Source organism: Podarcis gaigeae, assembly GCF_964106915.1.
Source record: "Podarcis gaigeae genome assembly, chromosome: 1".
Taxonomy (NCBI): domain Eukaryota; kingdom Metazoa; phylum Chordata; class Lepidosauria; order Squamata; family Lacertidae; genus Podarcis; species Podarcis gaigeae.
This window is the reverse complement of record NC_139678.1, coordinates 62,890,785-62,908,861: the sequence shown is the minus strand read 5'-3', so window position 1 is coordinate 62,908,861 and position 18,077 is coordinate 62,890,785. Positions and strand designations below refer to the sequence as shown.

The 18,077-nt window shown below is 42.0% G+C and overlaps 1 protein-coding gene and 1 long non-coding RNA gene across 2 annotated transcripts in view; both read left to right on the top strand.

Moving 5' to 3' along the window:
* The window catches only part of LGR4 (leucine rich repeat containing G protein-coupled receptor 4), an 89,651-nt gene that overhangs the window by 53,039 nt on the left and 18,535 nt on the right, over nucleotides 1–18,077 (top strand). The window contains exons 3-6 of the mRNA XM_083749968.1: nucleotides 7,218–7,289; nucleotides 8,213–8,284; nucleotides 16,635–16,850; nucleotides 17,956–18,027. Of these exons, the coding sequence (XP_083606094.1) occupies nucleotides 7,218–7,289; nucleotides 8,213–8,284; nucleotides 16,635–16,850; nucleotides 17,956–18,027 (432 nt within the window). The remainder of the gene's footprint in view (nucleotides 1–7,217; nucleotides 7,290–8,212; nucleotides 8,285–16,634; nucleotides 16,851–17,955; nucleotides 18,028–18,077) is intronic.
* LOC310851388 lies at nucleotides 1,106–5,512 on the top strand. Its single transcript, XR_014567737.1, has 2 exons — nucleotides 1,106–1,890; nucleotides 2,034–5,512. It is a non-coding gene; the product is annotated as an uncharacterized lncRNA (long non-coding RNA).

Here is an 18,077-nt window from a genome sequence, read left to right as displayed (position 1 = left end):
TAACAGGGGAAATCAGTTTTGTGCTGCTACCAGTAGTTGTCTCTGGTCTTCATGTTCACATTGAAACTTTTTAGGCAAGTAAGAGGAGAAAGAAATCACATTTTTTATAAACGCTACTGTCGTTCATGTGTTCTCTCTCTCTCTCTCTCTCTCTCTCTCTCTCTCGTGTGTGTGTATTTAGGTAGTCTTACGCAGGTGGCGCTGTGGGTTAAAGCCTCAGCGCCTAGGACTTGCCGATCGAAAGGTCGGCGGTTCGAATCCCTGCGGCGGGGTGCGCTCCCGCTGCTCGGTCCCAGCGCCTGCCAACCTAGCAGTTCGAAAGCACCTCCGGGTGCAAGTAGATAAATAGGGACCGCTTACCAGCGGGAAGGTAAACGGCGTTTCCGTGTGCGGCTCTGGCTCGCCAGAGCAGCGATGTCACGCTGGCCACGTGACCCGGAAGTGTCTCCGGACAACGCTGGCCCCTGGCCTCTTAAGTGAGATGGGCGCACAACCCCAGAGTCTGTCAAGACTGGCCCGTACGGGCAGGGGTACGTTTACCTTTACCTTTACCTTGGTTTAGTTGATGATATTGTTCAGATGGATAGCAGAACTACTTTCTTATTCTGGTGATTCATATTACATAGTTATTCCTTGGTATTTATAGATAGTATCCAATGAATTATTTGAGGTGTGTCCAAGGGAATGCATAGTAGAATGTTTTACTTTTTTCTCACTTAGACAGCAGCCTACCATGCTATATCACAAGCTGCTTTTGGAAGGTTCTCCCAGTTTCAGAATTGGCTTGCTATGTCGCATGGAAGACTACTGTTTTGAAAAACCCAAATTAAAGACTGAAAAGAGTGCTGCTTCAACTATATAGTTGCTCCTACTTCTGTATAATTATGCAAATTAAGAAAACCATACTGGTATTTACCTCCTCCCCCAATGCTATTTGGAGTGCAGAATTTGGCATTCTTTGTTCTTTTTTATTCTGGCAATAAAGTCTGTAGCCCCTTAGGAATAGATTTTAATAGTATATTAATATAATAAAAATAACTTTTGTTAAATAGAAATACATTTAAACTCTGATTTTATGCAGTTAGTGTTCTATATCAACACTTTAGCCAAAATCTACTTTGTTATGGTGGTGTGAGACAGTTTTGATTCATGTGTTGTGATTTCCATATTCAAATATTAAAACAACTTGTGCCAATTAATTTTCCAGCAAATGATGGCAAATAGGTTTATTTGTGTGTTGGATTACGAACATTTTTAAGATGGGGGGGGGCTTGATCATTGAGTTCTTTCTAAAATGCTGGAAATAGTGGTAATGTAATTTTACAGTGATGATTAGTGTAATTCAACTCACTAATATCTTAATAGATATCATCAGCCAGACAAGGCAGGTGTGCTTAGTTTGAGTGTTGAATGCCTAAGACATGCAGAAGTGAATGTCCAATAAAATATCATGCACACCAAATTACAAAAAAACAAAAACAAAATTCATATGGGGAAAAGTGAGAGGGTTTTATTCATATGAATTCTAACCAATCAGCAGAGAATATAAGGGTATAATGCTATACACACTCACCTGGGAGTAATCCCTGCTAAGCACAGGGATATTTAATTCCCAAGTACACAAGTATAGGATCAGGCTGCAATTCTTTGCTTAGAGGATGTCTGCTGTTCTAGCATTATAGTAGTTAATAAAGACCTGAGCAGATAAGGGATTCAGTTTACATATTTTGCCAGCTATTTGAAGGCAGGCTAAAACTGCTTCTTTGTATGACAGCTCTTTCATTCAATCAGCATAATGAATAAGATGTAGTAACCTTTTTGTAAAATAAGGTGTAAGGGAGCTTGATAGAGGTTTATAAAATCAGGCATGGTGTGGAGGAAGTCAGTGGCGTAGCAGGGGGGGCCGGCCGCACCGGGCGCAACATCTGGGGGTTAGGGAAATCCACAGGTTAGGGGGCGCAAATCCACGGGTTAGGGGGCGCAAATTACTTGCCTTGCCCCGGGTGCTGATAACCCATGCTACGCCACTGGAGGAAGTGGATAAAAAGATCCCCTCTCATGTCATAATACTGAAACAAATGAGGCTTGCTATTTCTCCCCCTCTTCCTTATTACATATATTTCTTTTGAATACACTGCTGAATTGGATCTCTGGGCTGTACTGGTTTCTGAACACACTCATGGGCTAGTTGTCCTCCCATGCGGCTTAGACTGCTAGAGCATCTTAGTTATTCAGATGCCTGGGAGAGGAAGGAGAGGAGATGGGTTGAAGTTGCTAAGCAGGAGACTTTGAATTTAGCTGGCTGTTTCCCTACTTCCAAGGAGACCACTGTAAGGCAGTGGGAGTCCTGTGCCCATTGCCCTCAGTAACACACGAGTGGATGGCGGCAGCAGAGAGAACGAGGAATAGGACAGGACCTTGGTGCCACTAAGCTAAGCTACAAAGGTGGTGTTGGAGCAGGGCCTCTATCTCCATGAATTTGTCTAGTCCTCTTTTAAAGCCATCCAAATTGGTGACTATTACTGCCTCTTGTGTTTATCTAGGCAGTGTGCAAATAAATACAGTAGGAGATAAGAGATGACAGCTGAGAACTAAGAAGCATGGAGAGGGGAATATGAAATAAAAAATCTTCTCTACTTCTGCTTAGACTCTCTGGACGTGGCAAATTCTGCCTAAAATGGGGAGGCTGAGTCTCACTCAGAGAGCCAAAGTCTGTACTTAACTTGAGGAACTATGGCACTCCTTACCACAAGGAAATAATTGTGGTGTAGAATTCAGCCATTTTTAAAGGAGGGGTTAAAATGATGACATTAATTGCTTTCCATTTTGTGTCTGGCTCTATCCTTACACCACCCTTTTGTGAATACTGGGCCTCAGTAACTTTCTGTCCTTTCAAGTGGGACCTGAGGGCAGAAAGTCTTTAAAATTCCCTGAAATGTAGAATTTGTGCCACAGAATGTGCAAAATAACCATAAACTTTCTGATGATGATTTCTAGCCATGATGGCTTTAGTATCAGAGGCAGTGTGCCTCTGTAGGGAAACTGTAACACTGAGAGAATTTCAAATGTGAAAATGTTTTATTTAAAGTGTTTGGTGTGTGTGGCAGGCAGTTTACTTCTAACCTAAGCCTGTGATTTACAGTATATAGGGGGTTCTTCAGTTGGCTATCTTCCAGGAAGCAGCTAGGCTTCCTGGAAGATAGACATTTATTAAAGAGGTAACTGTACAACTTCCACCATTATGACATTCTGCAGTAGAATTCAGTTTTTGTATGGATCAATAGAATCCAAAACGAGCAACCTGTCATAGGTCCCTTAGTGGTACTTCCTATTTAAATTCACTGGTCTTCCGATAGACTCCAGTGAGATGCTGAAATTCCTTAAGATTAGATAATTCGAGGGAATAGAATAATACGGCAGTCACAGCACTCTGAACAGTGTGGTCAGTGTTGTCAAGGCTCATGAGCAGGGCCAGCCCATTCATGAGGCAGACTGAGGCAGCCACCGTAGGCAGCAGAATCCAAGGAGCACCTCCATGGGCGCACCTCCCCACCGCCACTTCAACGGTGGTGAAACTAGATGGGCTGCCCCTGCTCAGAAGAGTCTGCAGCTGGGGGATGAAAAGGTAGTAAGTGTGCTTCTGAGATATGAGAGAGTATTCTGGCACCAGGCAGCTTGTTCAACAGGAAGGTGCAAAGACAGCCAAGTGAAAATCACTGAAGGCTAAAGCTAGGAAGAGAGGCTTTACCTGCAGTTTTCCAAGACAGCTGAATCTGGATTGTCAGTTGGCGGTGGTTGTCTTCACAAAAGTAATGAGTCCCTGATCAGAAACAAAACTTCAAATAGAACCTAGATGAAGCATGTAAATTAATTGGCGTATAGAGAATCCTGACAAAATGAAGACTTAAGGTGAAGTTGTCTATGCAGCCTGTGAGTTAAGGAGAAGAAAAAGAGGAAATGCCTGTTGGTTCAGATTAGGAAAAAAGAATTAGAGCAAGTAAGCAGCCTTATCTTCAAAGTAACTGTTATATCATAAAGTAAATAACTGCCCAAGCATCATTTCACATCTTTCCTTGTAATGGTATTGTATTACAAACAAGTTTACTATGTTATAATATACTTGCTCGATTTTTGCATATGCTTCATGTAGTCTGTTCATCTCAAGTGTGGACACAGCTATGGTGCATGGTAAAAGACGAATATAGTGGTTCCTCTGGTTACAAACTTAATTCGTTCCGCAGGTCCATTCTTAACCTGAAACTGTTTTTAACCTGAGGTACCACTTTAGCTAATGGGGCCTCCCGCTGCTGCTGTGCCACCACTACATGATTTCTGTTATCATCCTGAAGCAAAGTTCTTAACCCGAGGTACTACTTCCAGGTTAGCGGAGTCTGTAACCCAAGGTGTTTGTAACCCAAGGTTCCACTGTAAAGGAATTACTTGGAATTGTTTTTAATTGCTTTCCACACCCATCTCAAGGCGATGTACAAAATAAAATAAAAGCAACTTTTAAAATAGTTAAAGACAACACAGATAAACTTTAAAACAATACAGAGTAGACACGTATAGCAGATACCTATTTATCCAGCTCACAAAGCTTGTTGGGACAAAAATGCCTTAAATTGTTTCCAGAAAATGCAGGATGTGGGCACCTGTCATATCTTGACAGGAATGCTTTCCCACAGAACAGGGACAGCCACATAAAAAGCTCTGCTTCAAATTACTGTGGAGCAGCCTTCTGAGATCTTTAGAACTGTAACTCACAGCCGTTCCAGCAAGCATGGGCAGTCGCCAGGGATGCTGGGAGTTGTAGTCCAACAACACCAAGAGGACACCACATTGGTTATCCCCGATCAAAGGAAAGAAGGAGAAACACCCCCATCCACACAGTTTACAGGCCTTTTCTCCCCAGAAATCCAGTGAATTGGAACCACTCACAGGGTTTATGATGTGTGAGCCTGTTCCATCCTGATTGACATGTGCACCATCTGTGTTTTCATGCTTGTTACAACTTTTCTACAAGAAAACACATATCTTGGATAAAAGTCAGTATTCTAAAGTATCACAAAATTTGTATTCCAAATTAATAAATAAAGCAAGTACCCTTCTGACTGGAAAAATATACACTTCAAATTCATAGACTCCAGCATCCACTTCTCAGATATGCAGAAGACTAAACATCTAGAACAGAGCTTTCCAAACTTTTCCTGTTGGTGACACACTTTTTTGGACACACATCTTTTCACGACACAGTAATTCAGGTTTACTGGCAAACCAGAGGTTAAACTAACCTCTTTCCAGTCCCGGGAAAGGGGAGCATTCACGCAACACACCTACACACTGCAACAGACACACTAACATGTCGTGACACACGACAGTTTGGAAAGCTCTGATCTAGAGATTTAGCAATGACTGCCGCTATCACTAGCTCAGTGTATGCTCTGTCCTGTTGGTTGCACCCATATTCATCAAGGCGATGTATGCAGTATAATAAGAACAACTAAAAAGAAAAGTTAAAGCAAATGAATTGGAAAACAACCTTTATGGTTTAACCAGATTTATTAATTAAATGGCAGGGGTGAGGAATCTATCTCAGCCTGAGGGTTGCATTTTTCTGTGCCAATTTCCAGGGGCCGCATATCAGTAGTCAGGGGGACCAGAGGAAAAGGTGGATAAAGTGATGAAAATAAATGTTAGCTTGGTGCAGTAGGCTAGTTTCTGTATACACTCATCCAGCCCTCTCTGCATTAATCAAATTGAAATCAATGGGACAAGTTAGTCATCACTAGGTTAACTTGCATTGATTGTGATGGTTTACCACTTTAAAAGCACCTACAATTTTCTACATACTGTTTATAGGTTAAAGCAGCCTAAAATGTAATAGATATGGTACAAAAAAGGAAGGGGTAGGGAACAGAATATATAAAAACCGTTTTCAATTTCTAAGTGCAATAAGACTTATTTTGTACAAACATCCCTATTGTATTTTTTCTCAGTGGCATTATTTAATCTGCACTAGCATCTTCAGATCTTAGCCGAGGCATTAAAGCAAACAAGGAAGCAACCAATTTGGCCGAAAATGATCTGTTGTTCGTGTTGGCAGCCAGGAATAACCAGGTGTTTGGCATTTTCTTATCGCTCTCCTAAATAAAACATCTAGTGTTACAAGCATCAGCAGTTGACAGGAATTGGACCATATAACAACAGACTTACTACTAAATAAATGTTTGAAGAGAACACATGAAAGATAAATGGGATAACTCCATCTCAAAGCTGTTTCTGTGATGGTTACTTGGGTGTGGTGGAGAGTCCTTTTTTCTTCTTGTGCATAAATACACATACATACATGTACAATAGCTCTTTTCAGAGAGAATGGAAAGCCAAGGTTTTCTGCTTCACATACTAGTTGCGCTGAATCTTTGGGTCCTCCTTTTTGTGTCTGTCAGGAGGAGATCCACTTTGGGTTTTCAACTAACAATAGTTCATTGTGAGGTCCAGACTTGAGGAACTTTGGTTTGTTTAATGGTTAAAACAGTATCTGGATCTATAGTAGATATTTACGAAGTTTGTAATTTGCTGGTCTATAGAACGGAGATTTTAAAAACCCATAATCTTCAAATAAACAGAGAGAGCTATGTATGGAGAGAGCAGTTGCTTCTAAGCATGCAGAAAAAAGACAAACAGATTGCAGTAAGGGATTTGAAATTTTCTGTTAGAATTAGACTGACACATCTACTGTAACTTTTGCAGAGTTGCCTTCATTATTATTATTATCATTTTTAATAGGCAGCACCTGTTTGGCACAAAATTTCCCACCTCCACGCAGAATTGACATGAGTAGCTTGGCTGGACACCTTTATCCTGCTGCTCAAAACCCTTCTAAAAGTGGATCCTTGGCCCCAATAGTTGAAGGCTGTGTTATCTAGAGTGGAATAGAAATGTGGTAGTTGGCTACAATTCATAATGTGATAGTTGTGGCTTGACACTTGTAGTTTAAATGTTACTTGTAAACACAGACTCTGAGAACTCCACGCACGATGGTTACTTAAAAACTCACGAGTTGAGTGAGTGCTAGTGAATGGAAATGTGGTACAATCAAGTGCAGAGCACACTGGTTGCTTGATGAATGTTTTGATGTCCTGATGATTTAATGCATTAGACACTTAGAAATATGCTGTATTTTTGTAGCCTATTATTATTACTGCAATCTTTTCCAGACGGCTGGCTGGCAATGACCTCGCTTTTATTCATCCGAAGGCCTTGTCTGGGTTGAAGGAGCTCAAAGTTCTGTAAGTAATCAAATTTCAGAGCTTCATGGGGTAATTCTTTACTTCTTTCTTGTCCAGTCAGCATATTCACTGACGGAATGAGCGGAATTGTGTATTTTGTTCTAGGGGTTTTTTTTGGACAGTGCAGAGGCAGTAACAGGAAAAGTTCTATTGCCTTGTCACTTTTTAAACAATTCCAGTGGAGGATTAAACTGTGGGTGGCTGGTTGCAACTTCGTTTAAATGTTTATGGCTTCATTTAATTGGGGGTCAATGTGTGGTTCTGAGGGCCATGCACACATGCATAGAGCACTATGGTGTTAGCTTGAAGTAGAACTACGAGGGAGCTGCCCTGTATGAAGTTGTTTGGGTGAAGCAGCTTGCAATGAAGTTGCTATCTTTTCCTTTTAACCAAAATTTCAAGTCCCACCACCACGACTGTAATGGCAAGCTGAACATCACCACAATTATGTAGGGACTTCATACACCAAGTCCTTTTTGCATAGGTCAGCCTCCATAGGTTTTGCCTCAGTTGTTCACCATGAATGAAGGCTCGGAATTTAATGTGTGACAGGGAATCCTGTTTGCATGTCTCAGAGCTTCTGATTATACTCCAGGCGTAGATGTTTTGAGGTGAAGAAACACTAATCAGTAGGCTAAAGGGTGTGTTTCTGAAGTCATTTTTTGGTGGCTTACTGGACCTCGTCTCTCTTGTCTATCTCCCTTGTATGATCTCAATTGAATATGGATTTTTTTCCTCACTAGGCACAGGGCTCAGGCTATATTGAACTGTCATTTAGTTCAGAATTCCAGCATGAGGGGAGGGAACATAGACAAGAAGTACATTGGGAACAAACTGTACTGAATTTGTGAATGTCAGTTGAGAGACTTGTCCAATCTGTTTATCCTGTTCATGTTCTTATCCCCCCCCTTTTCTTTTTACAGCACTCTGCAGAACAATCAGTTGAAAACCGTCCCCAATGAGGCCATCAGGGGACTCAGCGGACTACAGTCCTTGTAAGTTTCCTTGACAATTCCCTGCTCCTGCATCTGTTTTCTTTCCTATTTTCATCTCTCTCTGAACATACCTTGCATTCTGGAAGCTGGAAGCAGCTCATACAGCTCTGTACAAGAATAACTCTTAATTATTCTAAATGCATTTGGAAGGGTATTGCTCATGCTATTTGCAAATGCAAAACTTTCTAAAACAATCAGAAAAACTTCACAGTGAGTGAAAGGGGTTTTTAAATGGAATTGTTACAGGTGCTTTTTGCTCATGTGGGGATACATGATCATAATCAATTGGGGTTTTTTCCCCTAATGAGCAGGCAAATATATCTTTACAACTACTACAGCCCTGGAGGGGAGAAGGGCTGAAAATAGTGTGTTTGTGTACTCCTGGTGTGTGAGAGTGTATGGATATATGAGTGTGTGAGTGTGTTTGTGTGAGGGAGAGAGTGTTGTGTGCCTGCGTGTCTGGTGCATGTGTTTGTGACAGTGATGTGTGTAGTTTTTGCTTCACCCATCGTTGGAATGCAGACTGTCAGGAGATTGACCAAGTTCAAATTATTATCAGTACTGCTGCTGCTGCTACTGCTGCTGCTACTACTACTACTACCCTGGACCATCAGATCCCAGGGTAGTTCACAACACTTTAAAATTCAGATTTAAAAACCAATAAAACAAATTTCCCTGCATCTGGCTGAAATAGGCCCCATCCTTGATCTAGTGTGAAGATATTAAACATTTTTTCCATAGCACTTCAGTCTCAGCCCAGTTCTGAGTCTTTGGAAGGGGAATTTTCTCAAGTGCAATTCCTTTGTGATCCTACTGGGTCATTATTGAAGCACAGGACAAAAACACAAAAAATGTCATTGAAAATGTATGGATTTGGCTTGAGAGAGAAAAATAATTCATGTTAATCCTTTTGACCTATAATTCAAGTCCTCCAGCAGATTTGTTGATTCAGAATGGTCTAAGGAAGTTCAGAAATGCTTTCAGGTCTGCAAGCTGTTCTGCAAAAGAAATTCATTTGTATTCAACAACGTAATAGTCTCCAGTTACCCGCCACCAACAGAATGGCTACCATAGTTTAGGGCTTCCTTTATTGACAGAATTATGCTTCAGCTGCAAAGGCAAGTTTCTATGCAATTTGTTGTGGCTAACATACTATTGTCTTTGATTTCTGACTATAGAATGCATTGAAATTGTCCTAAAATCAACTAGTTAAAATCCACACAGCAGATTATGTTATTGGAAGAAGTTGCCTTCAAGACAAGGGTGTTCAACATTTTCAAGCAAAAACTGAGAATACCTTATTCTATACTATTGCAATTGTATCTTGGTGCACAGCTGGTAAACACCAAAGCCTCTTGCTATACAGTAGATCTGAAGGAAAAAGATAGGAACAAGGAAAGAGGCAGTTTCTGTCAAGGTGGAAGAAGGCTGTTAATGATTTTATATCCATTGGAAGTATGCTGAACATACTTTGCCATGATGGACCAGCCTGTCCAAACAATAGAGCAGTCGTGTCAGTGTGCTCCTGGCAGCTCTGCTCTCTCTGCAGTTAGGGTGGCTTGTTATCTGCAGCTACTGAACAGCCATCAAGGGCAGCTTCTCACAGAATGTATTCTAGAAGTCTAGCCTCAAGTTTACAAAGGCATGAATAATGGCTAGAGGAGATTCATTTTGGCAACAGATGTCTCATCAACTTGATTACTGTATACTGTGTGCTTGGAGGGTGTTCAAATATTGTCAGTTGTGGAGCCTGTAAAGGTAAAGGTAAAGGGACCCCTGACCATTAGGTCCAGTCGTGGCCGACTCTCGGGTTGTGGCGCTCATCTCGCTTTATTGGCCGAGGGAGCCGGCCTACAGCTTCCAGGTCATGTGGCCAGCATGACTAAGCCACTTCTGGCGAACCAGAGCAGCACACGGAAACACCGTTTTCCTTCCCACCGGAGCAGTACCTATTTATCTACTTGCACTTTGATGTGCTTTCGAACTGCTAGGTTGGCAGGAGCAGGGACCAAGCAATGGGAGCTCATCCCGTCATGGGGATTCGAACCGCCGACCTTCTGATCGGCAAGTCCTAGGCTCTGTGGTTTAACCCACAGTGCCACCCACGTCCCTGTAGGACTTGCCTAAAAAGAACTTTAAATGGTTTGATGCATATAGTAGTACTATAGCATTATTAGAAACTGACCTTTTGGGTAGGGATTTGTTCCAGATAGAAATATTTTGAAGGTATTTGAGGTGTGCAATGTTAAAGCAGATAACTCTTTTACATGTAAAACACTAGAAAATTGCTGGCCTCACTCTATTCTCCCTCCCTCCTTTCCTTTGAAAAAGATTTACGTAGCTGTCATCTCAGTCCAAAATCTTCAAGTTTAAACATTACTTAGCTGGTTGTCTGGCAGTATTCCCAACTTTATAGGAAGGAAGCTTTAGGGGGATTTTTTCTTCGTGACAAAACGTATTTCACCACCTCAGAATTTCATGAGTATGGTTTGTGTATGTACTGTATTTTGGTAGCCCTTGATGTACTGAGCTTCAGGTTGTCTGAAAAAGACAGTTAACATTTCTATCCTATCTAAGCTTTTGTTAAAGAGTTTACCAGCTCTCAATATTGGCCCAATTGATGGCCAGTAAAAAATGAAAAACACAATAGCTGTTACTGGTCTGTCATGGCAAGGTATGTTCAGCGTATAAAACGCTGGTTATATCCCAGTGGATATAAAACCATTAACAACCTTCTTCCATTAAAACCGGAACTGCCTCTTTTCTTGTTTCTATCTATTTCTTTCAGATCTATAATGGGAGAGAGTTCTGAAGGGTAGGGGACATAATAATGGCCTGCTTCCTATATCATACAGAGTAGACCCCCTGATAAAATGGTATCTGCAGGAAGCCCTCTCATGCAGAGCGTAGACGTGAGACAATATTTTAGGTATATTGACCTTGCCAATTTCAGTGAAAGGGAATAAAAGATTAATATATAACCCAAATGTCAAGAAAGGTTTTGTGGCCACTTTTAAAAGTGTAAAACTAAACACGTGTGTAATCTGTGTTTGCGCACATGCACTTGGTCTCTTGTGACACTGTTGGTAACTCGAAGAAGGCCACAGAATTGATGTGTTTGCTTCATAAAGTCACTGCTCGACTGCCAGCTGTGGGAGTGCTAGCATTTATTAAATAGGCTGTATTGAGCTATGGCAAGGTCTGCTATACCTACAAGTAATACAGCTGGCATGCCATACCTACAAGTAATACAGCTGGGAAAGTGCTTGTTAACTCAAGAGTGGATTTGTTGTCCTTGCCATGATGCAATTTCTGTTGCATCCAGCCTTATCAGTGCTCCCCTCTTAAATCTAATAACTACTTTGCAGTCATTGGAGTGATTTCCTTGTGGTTTTTGAAGTAGCACTTAAAAAGAACAAAGTTCACTCCAGACGTCTGTTGTCCTGAAGCGGTTTTATCTCAAATGTACACTCTGAGATGACGGCTTGTGTCAATATCTCCTGTTTCACTGCTGGAATAATGCTATTAGATTTCCTGAGCCATGTAAATACTGTACCACAGCACCAAAGCAAATGAAGAGAGTAATGAGAGATTAAATCGCAGGCCGCAAGAGTGAACAGAACAATCTACTGAGAATAGAGAACACATACGTGATCTAAATGTACTCATTCCCCTCCATTGTACTCTATAACATCATTTACAACATCCTCCGAATGCTTTTGAGACAGAACTGGCAGGCTGTAGTGCTGCAGAAATGGAAATTGTGAAGTGTTATGTGTGCGTCATAATCTCATTCAGTTGTTATGTTGTTTTAGTAGCTCTTGATTTTTATCTGCTGGTTTATATTTGCTGCTACTCGGTTTTGAGCAATAATACTTTAATATTTAAGTGTATTATTATTTGTAGTTGTTATATGCCTATATGCCAGTTTGGATACTCAAGTCCACAAGCCACTCATAAATTAGTATATTCCTATTGCTTCCTTTACTGCTTCAGAAAAACATATTGCCAGTTGCTGCTGTTGTAACCTTCAGTGAACTTTCCTGATGTGTCATTCCCTGTTTTCTCCTTGCTTGCTCGTGCTCTGGGGCGGGAGGAGCAGACTACTACCGCAAGCTCCTAAATCTCTGTATCGGTGGTTACTAGCAATGATAACTATGTTCTACCTCCATTGTCTGAGTCACTTTGCCTCTGAATAACAGCTGTTGGGAATCACAAGTGGAGGAGAGCACAGATACCCTCAGGTCTTGCCTACAAGATTCCCATAGGCATGTGGTTGGCCAACATGGGAACAGAATGCTGGACTAAGTAGCCTTTGGTCTGATCCAGCAGGATTCTTCTTATGTTCTCAGTACATTCAGGAATAATTTCAATGTTCTGTCTTCCATAAGAAATATATGGTGCTTACTTTGTTCTTGCTCCACTGACCATTTTATGTGTTTGAACTAAAGCGTGAAATGAGACCTAGTAAGTTAAAATAATAGTAATTAATATGAGTATGTGCCCAACAAGCATGAATTTATAGACCAGAATTTAAAATAGATTTCTTATAAGCAAATGTCCAAATGGGAAAGCTGGAGCCTGGAGCACTTCTTATGAAAAGAAGAGGAATCTGCTTCCTCCTTAATGGATAACTAAAGCAGACATTTGTAAAACTGTTGCAACAGCAATGAGGAAATATTACTTGATTGGTAATACTATACAGCAAGGATGAGGAACCCTTTTTGGTTTGATGGGCTCAGTCTTTATCAGGATCTCCCTTGCTGTCCAAATTTGTCAGGTGGGTGGCCCCACCCATCAGTTAACAGCACAATGATGTCAGCTACAAGATGTTTTGTAGTCCCAAAGACAATGTCGTTGCTAAAATGAATTGTGTCCCCCCACCCTCCATTTTAGAAGGTCTCTGCAAGTCCCTTCCTGAAGCATTGAAGCATATGATGTAGGTGTGCCCAGTGTTGCACTGTTTGGGGGCTATTGTCTGTATCAGTTTTGTACTTGCAAAATCCTTCATATCTGCAGATGTGCATGTACTTTTAAACTATATCCCTATAGTATGGAGATTTACAACAGGACAGCGGAAGTGGATTTAGCAAGCCATTATGGTTGCTAAGATACTTTGAGCCTGGAAGGATAAACATCCCCACCATCTATTATGCAATAGGATGCTTATGAAAGCCTATGAGATGGCTATGAAAGCTGCTAAGAAATCTTACTTTGCAGCTTCCATTGCATCCGCTAGCTCTCACCCGGCACAACTTTTTAAAATAATTAGGTCAATAACATCCTTAGGAGGACAAACAAATTTAAGCACAAATTCGACCCACAGCTGTGAGGCATTTGCGAGTTTTTTTGCGGAGAAAGTCCTGTTGCTCCGCCGTGACCTCCCTGCCAATTTAGATACAGTGACTGAACTGGAGGCCCCTCGACTGACTTCAGGTCCAGTGTTGGACCATTTCGATCGGATACTCCCTACTGATGTGGATAGATTCCTCCAAGTTGGTAGGCCCACCACCTGCCTCCTTGATCCATGCCCGGATGGCCACACTGACTCGGCCCCGAACACACTGACCAGATGCTTGGAAGCTGTGGCTGGATGGTTTCGTGGGAGCCGATTGAAACTAAATCCTTCGAAGACAGAGGTCCTATGGCTAGGTCGGGATGGCATGGGGATGAGGGACCAACTCCCTTCTCTTGCGGGGGCCCAATTAGTGCCATTGCCTTCTGTTAAGAGTTTGGGTGTAATCCTTGATGCCTCCCTTTCCATGGAGGCGCAAGTTACAGCAACAGCCAAGGCGACATTTTTCCACCTTCGCCGCATCAAGCAGTTGGTCCCTTACCTTTCCCGCCCCGACCTGGCCACAGTGATCCATGCGACGGTCATCTCCAGGCTTGACTACTGTAATTCGCTCTATGCGGGGCTGCCCTTGAAGCTGTCCCAGAAACTCCAGCGGGTACAGAATGCTGCAGCGAGGCTCCTCACGGGTCTCTGCCATGGGAGAATATTCACCCAGTGCTTTTCAAGCTGCACTGGCTCCCGGTGCTGCTTTTGACCTTTAAAGCCCTTCACGGCCTAGGACCCTCGTACCTCCGGGACCGCCTCTCCTGGTATGCCCCACGGAGAGCCTCAAGGTCCATAAATAACAACACCCTCGGGGTCCCAGGCCCTAAAGAAGTTAGATTGGCTTCAACCAGAGCCAGGGCCTTTTCAACTCTGGCTCCGGCCTGGTGGAACGCTCTGCCTCATGAGACCAGGGCCCTGCAGGATCTGATTTCTTTCCGCAGGGCCTGTAAGACAGAGTTGTTCCGCCTGGCCTTTGGCTTGGAGCCAATTTGATTCCCTCCCTCTCTCTCTCTTTCCCCCCGCCCTTTCTTTTCTTTCTCCTGCGATGAGGCTACATTTTAATATTTTAATGTTCCATTATTTTAATGTTGTATTTTATTTTTGTTTTTAAGTTGTAATCATTCATCTTGTTTTTATTATTGCTTGTAAGCCGCTCTGAGCCCGGCCTTGGCTGGGGAGGGCGGGGTATAAATAAAAAAAATATTATTATTATTATTATTATTAATGACATGAGGAACTCACTGTCATTGCTACATTGGACCACATTTCCTATAAAGGGTCTGCAAACCAAGCCTTATGAGGAAGGGTTGAGGGAAATGGGCATGTTTAACCTGTAAAAGAGGAGATTGAGAGGAGATATGATAACCATATTCACATATCTAAAGGGCTGTCACTGGAAGATGGAGCAAACTCCCCCCCCCTTCCTTCTCTGGAGGGTAGGACTCAAAACATCAGGAAGAACTTTCTGACAGTAAGAGCTCTTCAACGGTGGAACAGACTCTCTTGGGAGGTGGTGGGCTCTCCATTGGTTTTTTTTTTAAGGTGGATGGCCATCTGTCATAGATACTTTAATTGAGATTCCTGCATTGCAGGGGGTTGTGACCTTCGGGATTCGTTCCAGCTATAATTCTCTGATTCTATAATACTATATTAATACTTATTTGGATATCTCGGTGACTCTTAACAACTTCCGTGTTTAATTTAAGATGGATGTAATGATTGTTGTTGTTTAGTCGTTTAGTCGTGTCCGACACTTCGTGACCCCATGGACCTAGTGGATGAACCTGGCACCTTTTGCTTGCAAAGGACATGCATGATCACTGAGCTATAGCCTTTCCTCGGTGTTGTGAATTTCTTAGCTCTCTTTTTACTTTATTGTGTGTTTCCATAATTTCTGGAATTATGAGATGGTCTTTCTCACCAAGATGTCTTGCACCTGCCACAAGGACTAAAAGGTAAAGGTAAAGGTACCCCTGCCCGTATGGGCCAGTCGTGTCCGACTCTAGGGTTGTGTGTCCATCTCACTTAAGAGGCCGGGGGCCAGCGCTGTCCGGAGACACTTCCGGGTCACGTGGCCAGCATGACGAAGCTGCTCTGGCGAGCCAGCACCAGCACAGCACATGGAAACGCTGTTTACCTTCCCGCTATAAAGCGGTACCTATTTATCTACTTGCACTTAGGGGTGCTTTCAAACTGCTAGGTGCCCAAGAGCTGGGACCGAAGACGGGAGCTCACCCCACCACGGGGATTCGAACTGCCGACCATACGATTGGCAAGTCCTAGGCACTGAGGTTTTACCCACAGCGCCACCCGCGTCCCTGCCACAAGGACTAAAACTGCATAAAAGATGTATAGTAAAGATATTTTTATGGTACTTCTGTAACAATAAATATAAATTAGCATAATGAAGCCTATACAATGCAAAGATAGAGCTTTCGCACTGAAATTATTTTCTGCTACCAGTTCAAGTTGTTTTTAGCAGAATATTATATGACAAAGTTCTAATATAGAAAATCGCTTTAAAAATTATGTAAAGACACTATAACGACTACCTCATGTTCTTGAACCTAGAGCTACCTTGTTCTATTCATTTTCAAATTATGTTGAGCGACTGGAGAAACAGAGCTCAGGTCAGCTTCTGTTTACAGTGAAGAAGAAGTGAAATTATTACGGAAGGTGGCCTTGCTGCTGCATAGACTTAAACATAGAGCCCAGTCAATCAGTAAATAGTTGTGCAACTACCCATTTGTAAATTCTAGGTGTATGCTGTTCAGCTGTTTCTACTGAGCAAAGGCGTTAGCTGATAGATAACATGCACAATGTGCATAACTTATTCCCTTTTTTTCTGGGTTGTGCTGATTTGCATGTTCATGATGATCTATATTCAGTTTTAGCGGATGCTCCCACAACTTTCATGCTCCCCCCACCCTTAAAACTTTTAAAATACGTTGTTGTGTATACTCTATATATTTTGCAAGGTGTTAAATATTCATATTCTTTTATCTTCAGGCGCTTAGATGCTAACCACATTACTGCTGTCCCAGAAGACAGTTTTGAGGGCCTCGTTCAACTGCGACACCTGTGGCTGGATGATAACAGTTTGACTGAAGTCCCTGTTGTTCCTCTCAGCAATCTTCCATCCCTGCAGGCCTTAACCTTGGCTCTCAACAAAATAACCAGCATCCCTGATTTTGCTTTTACAAATCTCTCAAGCCTCGTTGTCCTGTAAGAATTTGCAGCTTGTTATTTTGCTAAATACCTACAGATTTTGTTGTGCTATATTAAGTACTTTATTGCCATTCATATAGTAGAAAAATGGCTGCTGGAAAACATTAGCATGTATGATTGTGCTCATCTATAGCAGTGGTAGTATACACATGTGCTGTACATAAGATCTTGTTGCTTGAACCAAGTGGTCTTCAGAAATGACTTTGATAGTACAACTCCCTATTCTTTTATTCAGTGTGAGGGGACTGTGTCTTTAAATGTTGGTCTCCCCATCCCTGCCTTAGTGATCAACACTGACAGTTTGGCACATATATGGTACATAAATGCATTGCACACATTTCCCAGCTCTTGGGTGTGCACCTTTGTGAAGCATGCTTGCACTGGGTTGTGCATCCAAAAGGGCAACCAAAATTCCAAATGAGTTTGGTATTGGGCTCTCTGCCAAGCTTTATTTACTTAGCGTTTTTGAAAGAGAGAAATCTCAGAAGCCCTTTGGTTCAAGCGCCAATGCAAAAGACAAGGAAAGGGAATCTCATTGGCTTTTTATGGTTCACATGATCAATCTGTTTCAATGATGGGTAGCAAGGAAGCAGACGTGAATGAATTTTTGTAGAACTGTGATGTTTTCATGGGTTGTGTAGGTTCTTGTTCATGCATTACAATCTGCTTGGCTTCCATGGGTCCCACTACAAGACTGAGATGATTTAAGTGGGATGGGTGTGGGAGATGGCACCCCTGCTATTCAAGGAGAAAAGACAAAATCTGGTCACTTTCTATACTGTTCCCTGGTAAGAGTAAGGTATGCACAAAAAAACAGAACTCTTCTGTTGTCAATTTCAGAATCTGAAGGTAACCTCTATCACCTAGGAACTGCATTCTTAAGATGGGGAATGCAGGGTGGGGTTCAAAATCATTAGCTTGCGAGTTCTGCTACCTTGCTCAACAACAAAAGGGGGTTTGTGTATTAGCAACCTATCAGCCTGGGTGTTCCTTGTGAGTGCAGCACATCTTTTGCTATCAAGTAAAGCTATTTTTGGAACCTTAGCTCGTACATAGTGATTCCTGTGGTTAATAGATTACCCCTTCTGCTTTTTTTCCCCAGGCATCTCCATAACAATAAAATAAAAACACTGGGACATCATTGTTTTGATGGATTAAACAACCTAGAAACCTTGTAAGTATCCTGCCTTTGGGGCTCTGTGATTGAATAAAGCACATTACAAA